The sequence below is a fragment of the Saccoglossus kowalevskii genome, chromosome 19, assembly GCF_978046115.1.
Source record: "Saccoglossus kowalevskii chromosome 19, keSacKowa6.1, whole genome shotgun sequence".
Classification (NCBI taxonomy): Eukaryota; Metazoa; Hemichordata; class Enteropneusta; family Harrimaniidae; genus Saccoglossus; species Saccoglossus kowalevskii.
In genome coordinates, this window is record NC_140659.1 from 2,807,886 (window position 1) to 2,829,549 (window position 21,664).

The window sequence follows — 21,664 nt, forward strand, 5'->3', positions numbered from 1 at the left end:
TTCCTAATTACGTTTTTGCAGGAAATAAAATGATTTATAATATTTTTGATAATTTGTGTTTAGGAATCAAAATTAGAAATTGTGAAAAGTTAGAAAGTTAGTACTACATTTAATTCGGTAAATGCTTTATACGCTTACAAAAAAAAAGATCTTTGTACAAATTATGGACAAATAAAATAGCTGATTACATTTTTTAATTATTTAATTTACATTATTACGAAAATAAAAACAATTGAGCTTACGAAAATACCCCTTGTCGACCCTCTAGTATAGTGTTTATTTTTATGATTTATTTATTATCTAAAATTATTATGCATTATTTGTTTTTTGTGTTATAATTATTTATTATTTATTTACTCATATTATTTATTTATTTACATCTTTTCATTGTGTTGTTTGGGGATACCGCTTGGCGGATGAGAACAGCGCCCCCAACTGCCAGTTCTAAGAATTCTTTTACAATGGCTGATCGCTCACCCATTATGATTTTGTGGCCAGTTTTGGTTCGTTTGCGACTCGTTTGGGTAGTTTGTGATCCGTTTGGCTAGTTATTTGGTTCATTTTGGGGTAGTTTGGTTCGTTTTGATATGTATGGCTTGTTTTCGGTAGTTCCATGTTTTGTCAATGGCCATCCCGACGGATAACGCTCGAGTTTCAAACACGAATTGTTAGCATCGGCCATTGCTGCAGCAGACTGCGAATTGACACGACGGGGGGGGGGGGGGGGGGGGGGGGGGTAATCCGGATTCTAGTACGCAGGTGCGTTCTTTCAATCACCGTCCCACAGTACCACTTTAACACTAATTTATTTGCTCAGTTTAAAATCATTCATATTCAAGTGTTGAGGGCACGCTTACATGATCGAATATAATTACCGATCACGTGACAATTAATTGTTGTCATGTAACAATACTAATGGCAAACTTTTACAAAGAAGATAAATTCTTTTTACTTTCTTAAAGGGGCACCTCCAGTTAAGCCTAATCTCACAACAAATTTACTTTCTGGATTAAAATTATAATGGATAACAAAAGATAAATTAACTTTGTAAACAACATAAACAATAGTGTCCCATGATTCTTTGGTGCAATCCCTGGGCTTGGAAGTTTCCCCTTTAAGTGAATACATAGTAATAATACCCAACCTACTTCAACTAACGCATTGTGTTAAAGTTGAGGGCGGGGTACAAACACACTACATTAAATCTAGTTGCATAATGGACTGCTATTTGTTCTGTATCCCATCTGTCATTCATTTCAAAGTCGTATTCAGAAGGTATTACGAGAATTAGCGCTCCTGACATGAATTTATACATGTCCCAAATGAATGGAAAAAGTGCACAAACTAAACTAAACTTAATTTAACTTAACTAATTTAATGTATTAAGTTATACAGACCCTTGATTTGGATAATTCTAATTAAACAATGTAACATTTCAAAAAACATGTCTTCTCAGTGTTCACATGGATATGCACGACGCACCAGTAATAGTACTTAGTAATAGTTCAGTTTCAATGTACTTGTAACTTTTTTACAATAAAACAATGATACTTATGTGGTGATCTAAACTGTTGATGCCCTATGAGAAATTGTAACTAGAAAATGTGAAATGATAATAACAAAATTGACACATGGAAACTGACAACATTTATTGTTGTTGATGGCAGTATCTAATTTGTTTCAATCGTTATGAAAGATGCATTATGAACAGGAACATGTAATTTTCAGTAGTAAATAAATAAACGCTACTAGGACCGATAAATATGATATATAGCAGATAATATTTGCCCTACGCAACTAATAAAAATAGCTAGACGCTTCGAGCAATGTTTCTTTATCGATAGCATGGAATAACATGTGTTTATGGTAAATCATAATCCGATTTGGTCTACAGTATGGAGTATCAAACAACATTAAAAATCACTGTTTTTGTCCTCGCCGCATCTTTAAATATTGATTCAGTTAAATAATGGCGCAAATCTAACTAGCGAAATAAATACATTAAATTAATATTATTGACGCGGCACAAAAACATGTTCAGAACAAGTAGAAAAGTCTTAGAAGTATACACCTGCATATTTAAATACAAAAGAAGCCTCTAATTAGTTAACTACCTAAATACATTATTAAATTGTGGTTCAACTTTCCCAATACGTTGCTTCATCTTTCGTATAACAACCGTACTAATTCCTTTTGTTAAAGCGGGAGGGTATTCACCTGCGCATGCGCAGTAATTAAGTCCCAAGGCTCATGTTTGTAAACAATATCAAGCTATGTCCATCTGCCGCATGCGCAGGTGACGACTCACCCGCTTTAACATAAATTTGCACATAGTAAACCACTAGTTTTTATTTTTGGGCATATCATTTACTACCAACTGAATTATGCATGTCTCTACTATAAATTAAAAAATCTCGTGCAATAAGAGATCACTTCTTACAATAGACAGGGGCGGATCTAGGATTCTGGAATAGGGATGCGATAAGTTGGCCTAAGGCCAAGTTCGCGAGCGCCGATGGCGCGAAGCCCTGTTGGTTGTTAAGAATGGGGGGGGGGGCTCGGCCCCATCTAAATCTGCCAATGATAGAATCCACTCATCATATGTAGGAAATATTCAAAGTAGCTAATAATAAAATCTTCATCCTCGTGAATTTTAGGCTATACGAAAATAGTAGTATATACATCAACAAACCATTCTCTAATTTCTACTATCTGGCCACTCAGAATCTATGACTACAACTGCTTCACAACTTTCCTGTTAAAAATATCTCCACCCTCTCAAAACGCTCTGAAACTCTCGAACCGACTGTTTTAAAGTTTGCAACGCAGAAGTATGGTTAGTATCACAACGGCTTGTCCCTCATTAATGCAGATAATCACATGAAACGCCGTCGCTGATTGGCTAATCGCGCTGTCAGTCACTTGTATTAAATATATCTACCACGAAATAAACCTTCTGTGGTATTACTTCTTTATCTAGTAATTGTGAGATCAATAATAAGACCAATTTCCATTATTACTTTTGGATTGAGTCGCCGTGGCCAGTATTATCTACTCGACCCATTCTGCAATCCGTCTATTGACGGAAAATACATTAATTGTTTTTCCATTTCCTAAAATTAAAACGAAGTTCATTTGAAAAGCCATAAAAGCCCTACCTCCCGGTGCCGCCGCCACTGAGGTTGTTTTTTATATTGTTACTAAATAATATATTTGTGCTTTTTTACGCTAAAACGACTAATTTAGAAATCTAAACGTAGTAGGCTTTATACAAATGATCGCATGAAATGGATCAATTTATCATCTATATAAGTGACTGTTTAAGTATGTCGTCACAAATATAATCGCTACGTTTGATTACTTCGATGATGACTTTGATGAAATTCTTCTTGTCAGCATATATATGTAGTGTGTAGTTGCTAGTATCTCAAATCATCGAGTCGTGCACTTATTAAAGATAATTCTCTAAAATGTAACCATTCTTTGGTGAAGCCGCATATTAGTAATAATTATAGGTCGGTGGTCGTCGTACCACGCATGCGCGATATATGGGACTTATATGAACAAAGATGATGACTTTGACTGTTGCGTAGACCAACGAATACAAACTGAGACAGTTTCGAAGAAGTCACTGGTGGTATTTAGTGCACGTTGTGCCTAGTTCAAAACCTCATCTTCGTGATTTCCATCAGAGTGTGCATTAGATTGTATAGAAAATCAATGTTTATCAACACAAATGTCGCACATGCGCAGCACGACGACCACCGCCCTTTAACAACGTCTTTATCATAATTAGTTTCAAGGTCGATAGATGTCCCACTCGATAAGACTGTTTACACCTGTTAGGACTTCTCATACTTGCATACACTCAATTTGATGCAATGATGAATGTGGTTTTAGTATACCTGTGCGATCCATAATGAAATTACTATTAGTGAAAGTGGATGCAAAGTTATACAACATTAACGCTGAACGTATGATGTTACGGTAGTTTGCCTGTTAAGTTTCCATCCTACGCAAACTGTTGTATTTTCTGTTTGATTTTTCGTTTCAGCCTTGAACTGCTGTAGGGACAACCTTGAAAGGTCCAATGATTGAGCTTTTAACGTGCGCAGTGATACCAAATAAATAGCTCAAACCAAATAGTCGTCAATGATGGGATCATTACAATGGCTCAAAGGGACCGATCATTCCACGCGTTACAATGATATTTATATTGTATATCTCTGCGCATGTCAAGTTTTTTTATCTGAACCACAGCCGACTATTCAGGCGGTAATAACGAGTACAGTATTCCTAAATGAAAACGCCTCCCATGGGACAAACTGTGTAATTGTCTTTTATTTAGTTCAGTTGAACTCTGATGTAAAATAAATGTTTTATTTCCAGGGCTTATCCCATGAATATACAATTGTCTGAATCCATTTATTTTGCTAATGTTTTATTTGATCTAGCATACAGAATATCAATGATTCAATGAAAATCACTTGAAAGAAAAATACATTCCGAGTGAAACAAACAACCTAACTAAATAAACCAGCGACTAGTATTTTCATGTGTTACATATTATACATTAATACTTAACCATTTGACCTTTTGAGCGTCAAATTCACCTTTTCTCATTTTTCACAATTAATAAACCCACATTCCCCCGAATATTGATCACGATTATTAGCCAATAGAAAGTTATGTTCATTTAGTCCAAACAATCAATGAAAAACATTCAGAAAAAACAATACAGAAAAAAATTATGTTTGTCAAGAGGTTAATGACCCACAGCATGTATGTAATTTGTCATTGGCTGGACTATATAGATTAATTTCAGCAATATATATATAATATTCATAAACATATCAGAAAATATGTTTAATCCTATAAATTGAAAATAGGTTCAATCGTTTGCCTATCAACTGTAATTGAGAAGTAATTTGAGGCAATTTTCGTTTCTATATTACAGTATACAAAGTACCACAGTCGTGCAGCGCTCGTTCAAATTGCATATACATACACATTGTAATTGTACATGCAGTTTAAACGTTGCCTGGCCTGGGACCTATAATGGACACAGTGGGTATGGCGCATTACCAGTTAGGACAATAATTACAGTTCTCTGAAGGTTTACTTCCATCATTTTTTCCATCACAGGCAGTAATTTAAGGTCACATTAGCTGCCAACATTTACTGTACTTTATAAAACCTTCCATAATGTTGTCATTGTTGTTGTCAAGTGTTGATTCCATGAGAGCTAATTAAAATACATTTTATAATTATACGAAAATTATTCGTTAATGACCTTAACATAAGCGTTACACATTGTTGTAGGATTAGTTTTTTAAAATAGTAATGAACTTATTAATAGACAGAATATGTTGAAAGCAGTTTTTATCAATATTTTCATCAGTGTGCTTCCAAACATTGAAAACCTTAATTATACGACACGTGACAGGGAATTCGTGCAACTCTTTGTTCTGTCCTAAATAATTGAAGAAATCCAATTACTGTTATACTCTGGATCAACACACAAATGTTGAAAACAAAGCTTATTTTTTGGTTGAAATATGTTGAAGTGATTCCAAAAACACATTGAATCGATCATAATATTGGTAATTTGAATTTGAAACCAAGCTACATCAGTCCCTGTACCACGTCGCAGTGTTTGTCCGTCACAGTAAATGTAGGCAGAATGTGCTCACACAAGACGTGTTTTACATAAATTATGTTATTTATAACTTAAACATTAAGAGTGATCAAACCCATATACACAACAGAGGGCGTAATTCATTCCAACTCGCCGCCATTTCATTGAAATAAAAAATAACCCAATGAGCTATATAATTTGTTGAAATCGTTCATTATAGTCGACGTTGAACACAATATGCAAATAAGTTCAAATAAATAACTGAACTGTTTAAATTGAAAGGTACTACAATGATTCAGCCTGACCCAGACAAATGAATTGTGAAATTCTCAATTCCATTGTGCTGGTACATGCTATAATAATAGTATGGCAATTACACACTACTAGTACATAATAATCAAGTAACACTACATTATACACACACGTGATTAATTCAAAAAAGTAAGGAATTAACTCTTTAAACAAACAAACAAACAAACAAACAATACATTAAAAACCAAGTTTGAAAACTAATGGTATATGTGACAGTGATTATTCATTTACAGTTCACATTTTTGGGAGAAAGCTTGTTTTTTTCAGTAAACTAATATACACACTGATTCAGCGGATTGGCGTTTGTAATTTTAACTAATATTATTGAAATGAATACGTGTACATATTTAAATTACCGACCTTCAGCATGTACTAGAACGGCATCCAATACTAGCGTTACGAGAACCAAGTACAAACCAGTTTAGCTTTACAGGAGAATAACATTTTAGCTATGAATCCGACATAGTTTATATCATTTAGAATTAAGTAATGTGATTTTCCACTAATCTAAAAAATTCTGAAACCTAATTGAATAAAGAAAAATATATAAAATAAAGTTATATTACTTCCTATCTAAATAATTAAATACCAATTGTATGGAAAATTCATACTATTAGGTACACTTTGGTACAACATATCCATTAATTCCAATGTGTAATATGTTGAAACAAATTGTAGTCGACGACATTAACCCAAATATTTCGGTGTAATGCATCGTTTGTGTCAGGTGATACCATATACTTCACACTTTGGTTGCTTAGAGTGCCAGCATTTTTGTAAAGTTAAAATTATTGGCTAAGTTGTTTCTATAAAAAAGTCACCACACCAAAAACTCAAATGTTTTCAATGTCTAAACATAAAAGAATCGTAATAATTACACTTCCGGAAGAAGAGGTACTAAACATCACGCTCTGCTATCAACAAGAAGACCTAAGATAAAAAAGTGGAAAAAGAAAAAGTGTAAGATTGTTTTGGAAAAAACATACTGAACAGCTAAAACACATTACATGCAAGAAACATTCCGTTAACGTGAATCTAAAATACGAAATATCAAGACTTTAATGATTTATTTGTTAAAACAATATATTTAAATATGTGACCATTTGCACAGAATAACTTGACTATACTGAATTTGACTGAACATTAGTTTCACTATTAGAATATCAATTTAAATCTGCCATTACAGAAACAAAATCTGGATATAAATTATTATAATATATTATAATATAATATAATGTAATATAAATATTATAAATGTGACCATTTTCACTGGATATTTGAAAGAAACAACTATACTGAATTTAATTGAGCTCGTTATCGGAATATCAACTAAAGGTGCCATTACAGAAACATGTTTTTGTTTCTGGCTATAACTTATGATATTTTTTAAATATTTCACGGGAATATATACGTATACATTGATATGTTGATGATTTGAATAAATATACGCGTAACACCATTTCAAACACTAATCAACAATAAATTACTACAAATATTCATTCAAAAGACAATATGTAATTTTGTTTTTCTAATACTAGTATATCATTTGTTAATCTAAAGCGTAATTGTGGATAAAATTAGACGAAAAAGTAGAAGTAATGTACAACATTAATTATGGCTATTGCCTCGGTAATAAACGTTCAGTCGCATCATTGTCGCATCACTGTTGCATCATTGTCGCATCACTGTCGCATCACTGTCTCATCATTGTCGCATCTATCATGCCTAATCTTAACTGTACTAATTATGTATCATTTTTTAAGTGTGGAAAGTACTTTAATGTACTGGGGTTGTCATTTTTGTCAACTGTCGCTGCCATGTAGCACAAAAACATTCATGTACGAACTACCTATCATTTCTACCACGCACATTACGTTACATTCTATGCATGCAAATGCATACAACGAGGATGTATCCGTGCAACACTTATGTATGGTGTCACCATTGCCATGTAACAAACTGCATACATCGTCAAACTCAAACCAAGCAATGAATTTGCGAAAATCTCATTATTGTGTGATTTTGGTGTTTAGGCAGCGAATTTTCATCATTATGACTTAAAATGCATTTTCAGCAAGAGATTCTTCAACGGTCGTCATTACTGAACCGTTTCTGGATAGCTTCATGCTGTGACAACTGCTTAACGTACTGGGTCTAGGTGCATCGATGCTATCCTCGGGCTTCCAGTGTACACCAGGCAGGAAACGTAATGCTTTTTTAAACCCTTTTCTGAATCTGTTAGATAAAGTAAAACAGTTAGCACCGGTTTAGATATTCAAAGGCCAGAGTACACGAATTAGTCGTAATAACAATAGGATTTGGCGGAATTTGACAAAGCCATCCTGAATAGCAGATTATATCTCAGTACACCATGATTGACGGTTTGTTGTTTAAACACACTTACTTGTCATTCATCCAGCAATATATCAACGGATTGTACATGGAATTACTCATAGCCACCCAGTAGAGAAACAAAAATATTTCTTGTATGTGTTCATACTTGTACAAATACGAGTGATGACGGCCGAGTAGGAAGTATATGTGTACTGGTATCCAGCAAATACCGAACAGCAACACCACTATCACCATCATCTTCACTACCTAGGTTGAATAAAATCACACAAAACCGTTGTCAGTGAGCCAACATTCAAACCTGAACATTTTTTCAACAATTCCATTCAACGAATTAGATTGGGTTTTCAATCAACATGCATTGTTCAGGGAAAAGTCGAAGATCTAGTAAGAATGGAACAAACAGAACAGTTAATGAGCAAGAGTTGGGAAGCATACGTCTATCTTGATTACTTTCCGAAGTCATATTCAATTACACATCATTTGTAGATTTCATGATCGTTAGTGCATGCATTGCGTCTCTCAGTTAATTATGTAAAAAATCATCAATTGATTGGGATCCTGCCATGGCAGCGGTGACACCAGAATACACCCACGTACCGTCATAGAGTATTTTTCCATTTCACCATGCAACCGGAATAGAAGGCTTTACAGTAATATATTACAGTACTTTTCATTTAGATTAAGGATCCCTTACATTGCAGGTAGCTTTTAGGGGGCTGAACTTATACGTATGATCTTCCTCTGAACGTAATTTTCAAAAATTCACAGAAGAGGATTTTAGTATCCACCATATTACACTCATTAAATCTTATGTCGATTTCTAAATTACCACTTCACATAGGGTTCTAATAACTATTAAATGGACACGTGTATGTTCCTATGGTATAAAAGCGAACGGGTTTATCGTGTCCCTCGCTATTTGTGATATGTATTTCATAATTCTGGATTCCATGTTTGTTTTTCTCATCTCTTCTTACATTTTTAGCATGTCTTAGCAACAGGCGGTATTCCAAATTACAACACAGCAAATGATTACATTAGGACTCGATATCATATACCATAATATTGTCATAAACTATCAATTACGGTAATCAGGTCAGTGACCTTTCATCTAATTATCTCCGATTGATGGTAACCTTCGTAAAGTGTAATATTATACATGGACTTAGAGAACATTTCAGAAATTTAAAACCAGACTAACGTGATTAATACGATCTTACAGTGTTTCTCAAATATCCTTCAAATTTGATTACAGTTATAGATTTACTGATTCTCGACGTGAAAGGTATTGTTACAACTACTGGGTGACATAAACATTTTGCAATTGTATTGGTTACAGAAAATATAAAACAATAATCCGAATAACAGTATAAATGTGCAGAATATAGTAACTGTCAGACACTGTGTAAATAGAATATATTATTTCGCCAAAATTATTTATATTATTGTTTATTATTCGTCAATTAATATGCGCGACTTTAAACATTTAATGTATTCAATATGTAAATAAGCCATGTATTAATTAGTAACTAGAAAAAAGCAGTCGTTATTATGATAATTGTACTTAACTGTTTAGCTATGCATACACGAATAGTGACTAATTATTTAAGTAATGGGATCCACATGTTAGCGTAACCGAAGAGATGATTGTATATAGTTTATTTAATCAATTTTATAATCTTATAAACTGTCTTCTTAGTTTCAAATCTGATAAGTTCTAAAGTCACAATAATAATGTAATGTACTAATACTATCAAAATTGACGACCTTTATAAAACTAAAACATTCACTGAATTTGGACATATTGAACAGAATTAGAATTTAGTCAAGGTAAATATTATACACCTATATGTACACTGTTTGTAAATAGAAATAATTTTCCAATCAAGTTTTGATGTTATTTTTTCAAGGTTTGGTAAAATATATTATTGAAAACCAAAGCTTGTTTGTACGTTTACGCTAATGGCTACCCTGTATTGTTAAATTGAGATCACGAGCGGCGTTAACGTGAATTGCGAATAACAACGAGCTTCCTGCTTGCACGGAAATTTCTAAACACACGAAAAAGTAATAGATATTAACAGATTTTCTTATAAGTGACCACTCCCCAACGAGTAGAGAATCTGTGCGTGCCCACCAAAATTCATTGATGTAGATATTAATATTCAGCACTGTGATTATATTACACATCACCATAGTTAGCCGTACAAGTAAATGAATGGATGTTCAAAATCCGTCGGTATGTAATACAATATATAGTAGATAATGTTTATTAATCGTTGTGATAAGTAACTATTAAATGGCTCTTTATCGATAGCATAGAAGAAAATGTTTAAATGTATAGGTAGAACATAAGAACACGCACAACAACTATAAAATGAAATCACTAAAATATCCCACAATATAACAATTATACGCGAATCGGGTAGTAAGCTCAGAGAATATAGTAAACACTTTCTCGACAAATAATATGTATGTAATTCGTGTGGCGCTAAGCAATACATGAAATCACATTGACATTTGTTTTATTTAGCCTCACTAAAATGTTCACAAGACAGCTGTCTGCAAGTACAGGGTTAGTTCGCTACTGTGCAATAACTCCACAATAGTACACTGTATTAGTAATACAGAATGTTGTATTTGTACAGTCGTATTTATAGCAACGCCGGCGGCTTATTTCACACATCTGCTAAAATCTGTCAACAATTATACAGACACGAATGGCTTTAGTATTGCGGTGTTATATTATAAAAGCACACTTCACATCCATAAATTAACGCTGCTATCGTAATTCATCCATGTATTGAGGTTTTTCAGAAAATTGTACATGCCATTTAAGTGTTTTATTTAACAACATTACACAAGAGTTTGTATTCATGCTACACCAAACAACTCCCTCGCCTCTCAATGAGCACATTATCTTTTTACTCTAGTTTAGAATTCACGCGCTGTGCACACATTTCACTGCCACCTAAACACTTTTATGAAACGTGTCAATATATTTCATTCTGTTTTTTAGCCATTTGGTTGATAAACTCGTAAATGCTGACAGAAGACGTAAATTGGTTACTTGTATTAATTTATATAACGTATATATGTCTGTGCATAGCTCCGAATTATAATATAGTTACTTTACCTTGTATTTTATGTACAATGAAATGAAAGTGGGCTTGATGGAACCCAGAAAAATTGGCAACACTGACGCGGAATATGCATTGTAATTACCTTATTTCACACATTTATCCTGCCACTGAATTCATTTATGGCGATCAATCATTTGTTCCAATTTATGTTCAGCAATTTTGAACTTAGCAATTGCATTAATTCTCCCGAGGCCTGTCAGTACGTATCTATCACGGCAGTTTTTACTTTCTTCCTGTATAGGTATTCCCATTCTGTGAAACCAATAATTTTAAGTTACCTTTCTCTTGGCTTTCAATTGTTCCTTATGTCTGCTCGAACTCTCTCCCGGGGCGTGGCTTCCCCAAAGTTTGACACCAACAATACCATACGAGACACCCATGGCTGCCAATGGTAAAAAATACGTAATCACCATGCACGAAATGTTGTACCTACAGGAAAATAATAATAAGTGTATTATTATAGGTCACGTGTACTTTCATATTGACCATTACTGCCGTCTCTGCACATGGTAAAAGATAAACTCTCAAGACAATGTATTTCTATTCACAAGCAGGAGTGAAATACACTTTTGAGATTGATTTGTTTCTACGTTTTCTATTATTTGGGTATATACAAATTAAACGATACTGGACATTAACTCTTGCGGACTGACCAATGTCCTGCCAGTTTCCATGTCCGTTTGTGATGAACATTTTGAATTGAATATAAATTCATCTTTCAAGTCATATTGAATTTAAATGGACAATATGCACGCAATTTGAGGTTGTAATCTGACTATGTAACCTCAGCATAGATATATTAGAACTATGTGTAAATATGTATATTTAGTTTGTCCAGTTAGTCCGTGTCCATGTTTCAAAGTTTTTAACATACAGAGCTCGACATGGAAAAGCTTTAGTGTGTCGATATTAATGGCAAGGTTTAACAATTTAGTCAACATGTACCGGTAATTGTTTAAGCCAACGGTTTATTATTTTAATATAAGTGTGAAAACGTGTGTATTTTCATACCCCTGATTGTACAAATATTGTACTGGTATACAATATGAAAACTGTGTCGGAATCCTGTGATTTCATAGGCACGAGTGACATAGAGACAGTGCCGAATTCCGACATGGTCACAAATTGAATTAACTTATAAATATAATTATTTCAATTGCACTAATGTTTTTTTTTCATAGAAAACAAGTAATATAACGACTTAGAAAACCTACAAATATAAAGATTTTTTACACGTAAATCCAAATATACATTAACGAGTAGTGGACAGCGGTTTAAATAATGCTAGTGAAAAAAAAGTACGATAATGAGGTGATTAGGTTTTAGTGACAATATTGATATGATTCTCGGTACTAGTTATTAGTCCCCGTTCGGACGAAGTCCGAAAACGGGGACTTATAATTCGGTCTCCGTCCGTCCGCGCGTCCGTGCGTCTGTGCGTCCGTGTGTCCGTGCGTCTGTGCGTCCGTGCGTCCGCCCGGAGTCATATCTCAGAACCCCTTTGACCGATTCCGTTCATTCTTTGCATGTGCCTAGTACCTTATGTGGGACATATGCACATGCAGTGGTTTAGCAATTTGATTCAAAATGACAGACTGGCAGCCATCTTGTTTTCTGAAAATGTTGTATTTTGGACATGCTTTGTCAGTTTTCATTCAAACTTGGTACATAGATTAAACATGTTAGGATACATGTCCATGACGATTTATTTCACAATTGTATCAAAGATGGCCGACTGGCAGCCATCTTGTTTTTTGAAAATGTCGTATTTTGAACATGCTTTGTCAGTTTTCATTCAAATTTAGTACATAGATCATACATGTTAGGATACATGTCCCCGACCGTCCGTGAGTTCCTGAGTCTGTCCGTCCGTCCGTGTGTCCGTCCGTCCCTCCGTCCGTCCCTCAGTCTGTCCAGAGTCATATTTCAGAATCCCTTGGACCGATTCCGTTCATTCTTTGCATGTGCCTAGTACCTTATGTGGGACATATGCACATGCAGTGGTTTAGCAATTTGATTCAAAATGACAGACTGGCAGCCATCTTGTTTTCTGAAAATGTTGTATTTTGGACATGCTTTGTCAGTTGTCATTCAAACTTGGTACATAGATTATACATGTTAGGATACATGTTCATGACGATTTATTTCACCATTGGATCAAAGATTACCGACTGGCAGCCATCTTGTTTTTTGAAAATGTCGTATTTTGAACATGCTTTGTTAGTTTTCATTCAAATTTAGTACATAGATCATACATGTTAGGATACATGTTCCCGACCGTCCGTGAGTTCTTGAGTCTGTCCGTCCGTCCGTGTGTCCGTCCGTCCCTCAATCTGTCCAAGAGTCATATTTCAGAATCTTGTGGACCGATTCCGTTCATTCTTTGCATGTGCCTAGTACCTTATGTGGGACATATGTACATGCAGTGGTTTAGCAATTTGATTCAAAATGGCAGACTGGCAGCCATCTTGTTTTTTGGAAATGTTGTATTTTGGACATGCTTTGTCAGTTGTCATTCAAACATAGATTATACATGTTAGGATACATGTTCATGACGATTTATTTCGCAGTTGGATCAAAGATGGTCGACTGGCAGGCATTTTTTTTTATGCGGTATTTTTGACGTGCTCTGTCAGTTTTCATTAAAATTTGGCACATACATGTACTTTATACATGTTAGGATGCATGTCCATGACAATTTGTTTGTTTTAGCCTTACTACTATATTTCCACAATTTATGTACCATTTTCATTCGTATTTGGCACATACATCATACATATCAGTGTGTTTTATAATCAGATCAAAGATGGCCGAATAACGGCTGTTTTTATTTTTGGCCATATTACTACTACACGGAACACATGTTTTGATGTAAATAAACAATCTGTTGTATACGCCACTTGGAACTCAAGTTTCAAGGACACGCTCGCGACAACCCCTCCGCTTTAATATGACGAGCACAAAGAGAACTTAATTTAACGGGGACTGTGTCATTTTCAATGACTTGTATTTACTAGTGCTTAATATAGCAGTGTAACAATACTGACAGCGATACAAAATACCAGTGAGTTAGACAACGATAAAAATAGACAGCGTGGCAAATGCCCATATGAACAGGAAGATAACACTACGTATAAATCGCCCGAAGGACGGCAACTCAGTTTGTATTGATGTGGCGACATTTCAATTTATACACAAACACTTAAATTCCAACATCCCTAAATTGCAGTGGAATTGTTACTCAATGTACAAACACCTTTCATAGACATAAATCGATTGAAACGTGAGTATGTATTTATAACCAAAACACGCGTTCATTCTCACGATTGTAATCGATTGATATGGGAAAATATTACCGTAAAAACACAACTAAAACTGGGCGTTATAGAAATATAATTACAGGACGTTCTGCCTTATAACAAGAACAACATCCCTTGCCTTGACCATAGTGCGATGCACTGAACTCACGATTCATCATTTGGAGCTTACGCAAGCCCTAAACGCACAAGGGCCATCAGTCTGATTCAGTGATAGCAATCTTAATAGGTTCCTATTGCAATGAATGGTATTACTATGTGCACGTACACACCAATACAGTGCTTTTGCAAAAGCCGTTTACAAAATTGTCGGTTTAAAACTTTTAAAACTACTGTTGTCGGCCAGAATCAGTTTTGCTTTGAGGCACAACGTGGAATACCGCGCAAATTATTATAGCTAACTCAGTTGTCTCAATTGGATTGGAATGAAACGTTCGGTAAATATGTTATAAACTAGTTATAAATTATGTAAACTGTATTTCTGAAAGCACTGTACGCTTGGAATATTGTAAATGCAGTTTACCTTATTCTATCAAGGACATATTGTTACCGTATCCATGGACACCAGTCACACCTATATGTTTCTACACATGTGTCTAATTTATGTGTTGTTTGTAAAACACGTTGCATTCATGCGTAAAGATGTCACTTCATGTCCATGTTTTAATAAGCACATTCTTAGGAGCTAATTGACAACTGTCTTTGATTGGAAAGTAACTTTGTATATGACATCTACGCAAATATTCTATATATTTTTCTCGAAGCAGTGACTTTTATCTGTCACATACACTCTACGTATACTAGTAATTTGCCCAGTGTGCTGACAAGCATATTCTTAGAAACTGCAGAGAGCGAGTACCTCACATTCACCACATTATGATTCAATGACTAAATTATTTATAGTGTTTACATGGTAACCATGGTAACTGGCCATAACGTATACAATTACATATGTACTGTGGTATTCATAGTTACAACCTTGCTCAATAATTTGACATTGACCACAAAAATATGCAAATGAAGTCAAATAGTTCTTTCTAAAATTGAGTTTTCTTGGCAGTTGATGTATAACTTAAATTGTTCCTGTGCATTTCAACACTACGCAGATTACTGTTATAATTATCAGGACCGTAGTCAGCACTTTTAAATAGCGGGTTCGAAAACAAAAATAATATATTTGACGTGAAACGTGTGAATTTTATAATATTAAAAAAGTGTCTTTGAGCTCTGTTACATGCATTTTTATATTCTCGGTTTTAAATTCAATTGGTTTACTTTGTGTTACGTTGGTAAGTTATTTCACATAACGTCATTGAACTATTTTACCATATGATTTTAGAGAAGGGGTCCTGAGCCATTACCCACCCACAGACAAACGCACCCACACCCTAGATCCACTACGGCAAAATGTTGTACACAAAAAAGACAAGACTATACGTATCTTAGCATTATTGTCTAAGCATTTTAAGGTTGAATGCTACTCACGAGTTTTTTCGCTCTTCGCAGATGTTTCATGTCGAAATCTGTCTACAATTATTCATTTTAGTATTAGTCAATTTTGTATTATGTAATTTTATTTCTGTACAGGGCCTCAGCCCATCGTAGAAAATGTAATGAGTAGAAAAGTGCATAGCACGTTTTAAAAACAATACATTCAACATCCATATAAACATATGGTACTAAGTTAAGCTGGATTAATATTCATCTCGTCGCTCGAAAATTTTTAAAAGATACAGAACTAGTTGATAAATGGTGTGGCAGTTTGTGTAGTGACGAAGTAAGCCCAGACTGTCAGTATTTGCAAAATTGCATATTGCATTATTTGACAAAAGATCAACCCTTAGATCATTTAAAATGGACATATAAAAACAAAGTGAATTTCATTTTCTACCATGCTAAATTCAAGCATATCACTGCAAAAACTAAAAATGTATTGATCTAACTATATTTTTGTGTGTCTGCCTAATTCAACATTACGTTTAGGCCAAAACAGTGAAAACTCGTCAGTATATATTTTAGTCTATAATTGCTTGCCAATAAATCTCCCAGGTTTTAATACTACTTTGATTTGAGGGCGGTAAAATAATATACATATAGTGGAAGTTTAGCAGCGGTTTCAATAGACTTCAATGACTACATCTCCTTTTTTATGAACCCACTAAAAATATAGTAAATTTTCTAAGACATCAAAACAAAAAACGTGTAAAAAAATATGTTTGAAAAATATGATTCGTCGCATAGTTTCAGTGATGAAGCAACACTGTGGGGTAAATTGTTGGCTGCAATGAGCTCTTCAACCTATACAACTCGTGATGATAAATCTTCGGCATTTTTTAATGATCTGTTAAATCCGTAGCTGTACACTATTGTCCAATAACACAGACTACACATACTAATACAATAAGTTGACTACATTTGGTTGATGCACTTGCAACAAAAAAGTATATATGCCATTATTTAAAAATACAAAACTAATGAACCAAACTAGGAAAGTACAGTGTCGTGTTGTGTCAATCCCGTTCGATCCCAACCGTGACACTTTACTAACTGAGCGAACACACTCGCACAAGACAAACGGCCCTATTCAGGACCACCACATCATTCAGAGAATGACTACCATTACATTATTTTTTCAATGTTGTTTTAATATTTAACATCAGCTGCTGAATCTGATAGTTACCTCACTGAGTCAAGTGATTTAAACGATGATAATTTTTTTAATTAATACTGTTTGTTTATTATGTTCTAATCTACGATAATAAATCTATTCACTTCCAAAATTTAGGGGGTTCGACCGAACCCCCCGAACCTCCCCAAACTACGGGCCTGATTATATATACTGAATAACAAACCCTTTGCGCAAACAAGATTCTCAAAAACCATTAAATAATTATGCAAATTTTCGCTGCTTTCGCTGCGGCAAACACAGTGATGAGAGAATGGAACGCCGGATTAACCAATCATTCGACATATTTTAAAATAGGTCACTGTCCTTGTACACACTCATACCAATGTCTTGGATAAAATGGTTACAACTTTTCATTTCGTCTGGGAACATCTGTAATAATAAAAAAATGTTTGGTTTTTTTGGGGGAGGGCGGGGTGCAAATGTTTCGGCGTCGCCCCTTCAAAAACAATGCAGGAAATAGCGTTTCAGAGGGTTTAGTTCTATTGCACTGAAAAAGAAGGTTATTGTCTATTTTATGTGTTACCTTTTTGGAAGCGTCTTTCTAAATATTTATTCTAGTTCTCACTTTCATCTCTCGTATTACTCTAATCGTCAAACAACTTAATATCAAAAATCAAATTTTGCAGCAAATAACTAAGGCTTCATTCGGATTTGTACTCATTTGGCTACGAATAAAGATATAAAATGCATGCATAACAAGAACAATATAGAGATATAAAGTACCCGTTTCAAGGAACCCTTACATATGGTGTCATTGCGAGCTACTGATTTGCTAACCAAACCAACCCTTACATATGGTGTCATTGCGAGATACTTACTAGATTGTACCTGATTGGCTAACCAAACCAAACACTTAACAGTTAAACCAATCAGAAAGTAGCTTGTTTGTTAACAGGATATTTTCGGTCGTATCAAATTCTACTTTGTATATGGACTCAACTATTCATATATGTTCACTGGATTATAGATTATAACAGTTGTCAAGGAAATGGAAAGTCACAAAATAATGTGAGAGGAAATCTATCTATCCAGCCCAATATGACATGTGGATTTCTAAATATATGTCTGATGTATTTCCACATCATATGTTGCTATTCCAGTTGAGTCGACATCTATTGTATATTTTGAATTAAATCTATAATACATACCAGAAATCGTACTCGTTATAAATCCCATCCGGGAAATCTAGAATGCAGACAATTCGAACACCATCAAAGCAAGGAATATAGATCAGCTGCGCGTAGACCAGATTAGGAAAACAGATTACACCAGATAATACCCATACCAGGAAAATAATACTTTTTGCTTTTGTCTTTGACATCCTTGGTTTCATCGGGTGAACTATGGCTATGTATCGATCAACGGCAATTGCGGAGAGAGTAAAAATGCTGGCGGTAACCATGAGAGTGCCGGTAAATTTGGCTATTTTGCAGTAGACGAATCCAAAGTACCAAATGTTGTTCAACAAAAAGGAAAAGTTAAAAGGAATGTTCAGAATAGCTATCAGAGCGTCGGCAAATGCCAGATTGAGAAGAAAGTAATTGGTGACTGTTCTCATCCTTCGATGTGCTAACACTATCCATATAACAATAATGTTACCCCCGGCTGCAATTATTATCAATCCTCCAAATATAAGACTCCATAAAAATTGTGTCAATACTGGTTGAACAAATGCGGACACGGAACACTGCGCGACATCCACTGTCGTATTAGAAATGTTATGTATTTCATAGTCATCGTAGAAGCTTGTAAAGTTGTATGCAACTACGGGTAACACAGTGACTGCCATGTTCGTATAACAACGACAATCCAAACTACGGTTTACGGGTAGGCAAACGACAGCTTTTTAAAATATGCAGTTCTGCCTCAATTATATTCTCTCACGCGTAATGTCATAAACCGGAAATTAAAACATCTCCTTGTGTTTGTTGTCGGTCCGAGCAATGTTGTACAACGTAATTGTCACGAGTATATGGTCTCACCTACGAACTTGAATTTACAGATGAAACATCGGCTTTAAATTCTTTGCTGTATACTGAATACCTGTGAAAACATTGAGAAGACATAAGCACTGTTAGCATAATACTAAAATAAATCTTTCTTTAGAATGAGAAATGAAATGATTGATTGATATTTGTAATAAATTAATGTTATTTAAGTTACCTTTTAAGGTGAACTCTTCGCGAATGATTGAATCAACTATTGCCCGTAATACGAAACACTGATATATACAGTCAATGACGTTTTTGCATTGCTTCAAGTAGTCCCACTGACAGCATTGGAAACGTAAAAGGTTGCCAATTTCCTCTGTCTGTCGAATGCGCAGAGTAACTTCTCCCAGAAGGCAGCGTTCTTAATGGTTTCCGATTATGGTGTTAGGTTCTGCCGCTCTTTATCCGAGAAATCCAGAAAGGTGCTGATAATCTTGAAAACTGGGGGCGAGCAAGAAAACAATGTTAAAGGCGTGTTTTATTGTTTCATGGCGTTCTTGGCCCATTTACATTACATAAACATGTTCTCTCGTCGTCCAATGTGTACTGTGGGCCATCATCACATGGTTCATGTATGCTAAGTATGTATTGTACATGGATGCTGTCACTTCGTATTTAATTACACACTCATTCCGTCATATGCTCCCTTGATAGTTAGGCATACCGCAGACAAATAACATGTTCATTAGTGTAAAGTAAACAATTGATTTTACGTCCCCGAAGGCGAGAGTAAAATAAAGCTGTGCCGTCGAAGGTTATTTAACTTATTTATCGTGACTCGTGGATTATAATTTACCATTTACCAATATGTTGTACAGTGTACATATAGCGTTTAATATTTTCTAACAAATTATACCATATTTTATTCACGAGGAATGTGTTATTGTGCCAGGGGATGTGTGGTGAACAATCTGACAACATTTAATTCTCTGTGTACAATAATTCAAGTTCGACTCATAAGAAACACTGTTTATAATAATTAAACACTTAGTATAGTATTTAATCGCGAGGTCCGTGATATTACAATGAATACAGGACATTAACAATTAAAACATGAAATGAACTGACGCCAACATTTATTGCCCATGTCTCCGTCGAACATATAAATAAAAACAAGACGGCGATTCATTGCCTTCTTAATTATAGTTGTATACCCAGGCTGTTAATTAATGAATTATGTCTAGCAGTAACATGCGTTAATTGAGCCGGCGTTACATTAACTCTTCCAGTTACTGGACTCTTACTGCTGTTAAACATAAACTTTGCAGGGGTTATATTACTAATCTTTATTTTTTTAAAGCAATAATGAACGACTCCTATACCCATGATGAGCGAATAGCTCCCTTTGTGCGACATATATGAGCGAGGCGTGAGCCGAGTACATATATGGAGTACAAAGTGTGCTTGAGTCCATTATGGGTTGTCGGGGAGTTTATTATTGTTATTATTTTGTAGCGTTGTCATTACCAGTGGATTTGCTTCCACTAAAAACCGGAAAATTTGGAGAAAAATCCACAGTGAACGAACGGAACAGTTTCGCGGTCATTGCCCGTGAATCTGCATAATTTAAAATGTATTTTTAGAAATTTTGTTCACAACCTCATATGATGAACTAAAAAGGAAAATTGTTTTAATTCAACAAATATTATTGTACATGTATTCAAATATTATTGTACATGTATTCAAATTATTTACATTTCGAGTGGACGAGTGACTGATGTGGAGTAGCATTGTAGTGATCGCCCGAGCGAACGGCACACCGTGACTGGTACGCCGTTTCCGTGTCCACCGCGGTCTTGCACTACGCTATGCTAGATCGCCGCTGCGGATCGACTGCGTACCCCGCGTAAATGCACGTAGTCGTATCATTACTCAATTCCACAAGTGTTCCATCAAGGTTGATGTTATTGGCAACTGTCCTGTCTGTGTAATAGTCATTTTATTAGCGATTTAATTTGACGAATACTTTGAAGCCAACTTAAAGGCGTGGCCAGCGAACGAACATGGCCGAAAAGCTAGTGGATGTTAGCCATCCTAAAAAGAGAAACAACAGTAATTTCAATCACTGTATAAATAATAACAAGAAAACCAAGAGCACGGATACACAGATTGTTTATGCAAACTGTGCCTCGGACTGTAACATTTATCGAGAAGTCGGTGCTGAGGAAAAACAAGTCAGTCGGTCTTTCATCGATCTTGTTTTGCAAATATTGTAACAC

General features: G+C 34.9%; 1 protein-coding gene across 1 annotated transcript; it reads right to left on the minus strand.

Annotated features, from left to right (window-relative positions):
• Positions 1 to 7,490: 7,490 nt before the first annotated feature.
• On the minus strand, positions 7,491 to 19,487 carry LOC100367457 (neuromedin-K receptor-like). The gene is made up of 4 exons (XM_002732448.3): positions 18,603 to 19,487; positions 11,727 to 11,877; positions 8,355 to 8,551; positions 7,491 to 8,185 (listed from the first exon to the last, which is right to left on the minus strand). The coding sequence occupies exons 1-4, from the start codon at positions 19,241 to 19,243 to the stop codon at positions 8,008 to 8,010; spliced, it is 1,167 nt and encodes a 388-aa protein (XP_002732494.2). The 5' UTR covers positions 19,244 to 19,487; the 3' UTR covers positions 7,491 to 8,007.
• Positions 19,488 to 21,664: the final 2,177 nt, after the last annotated feature.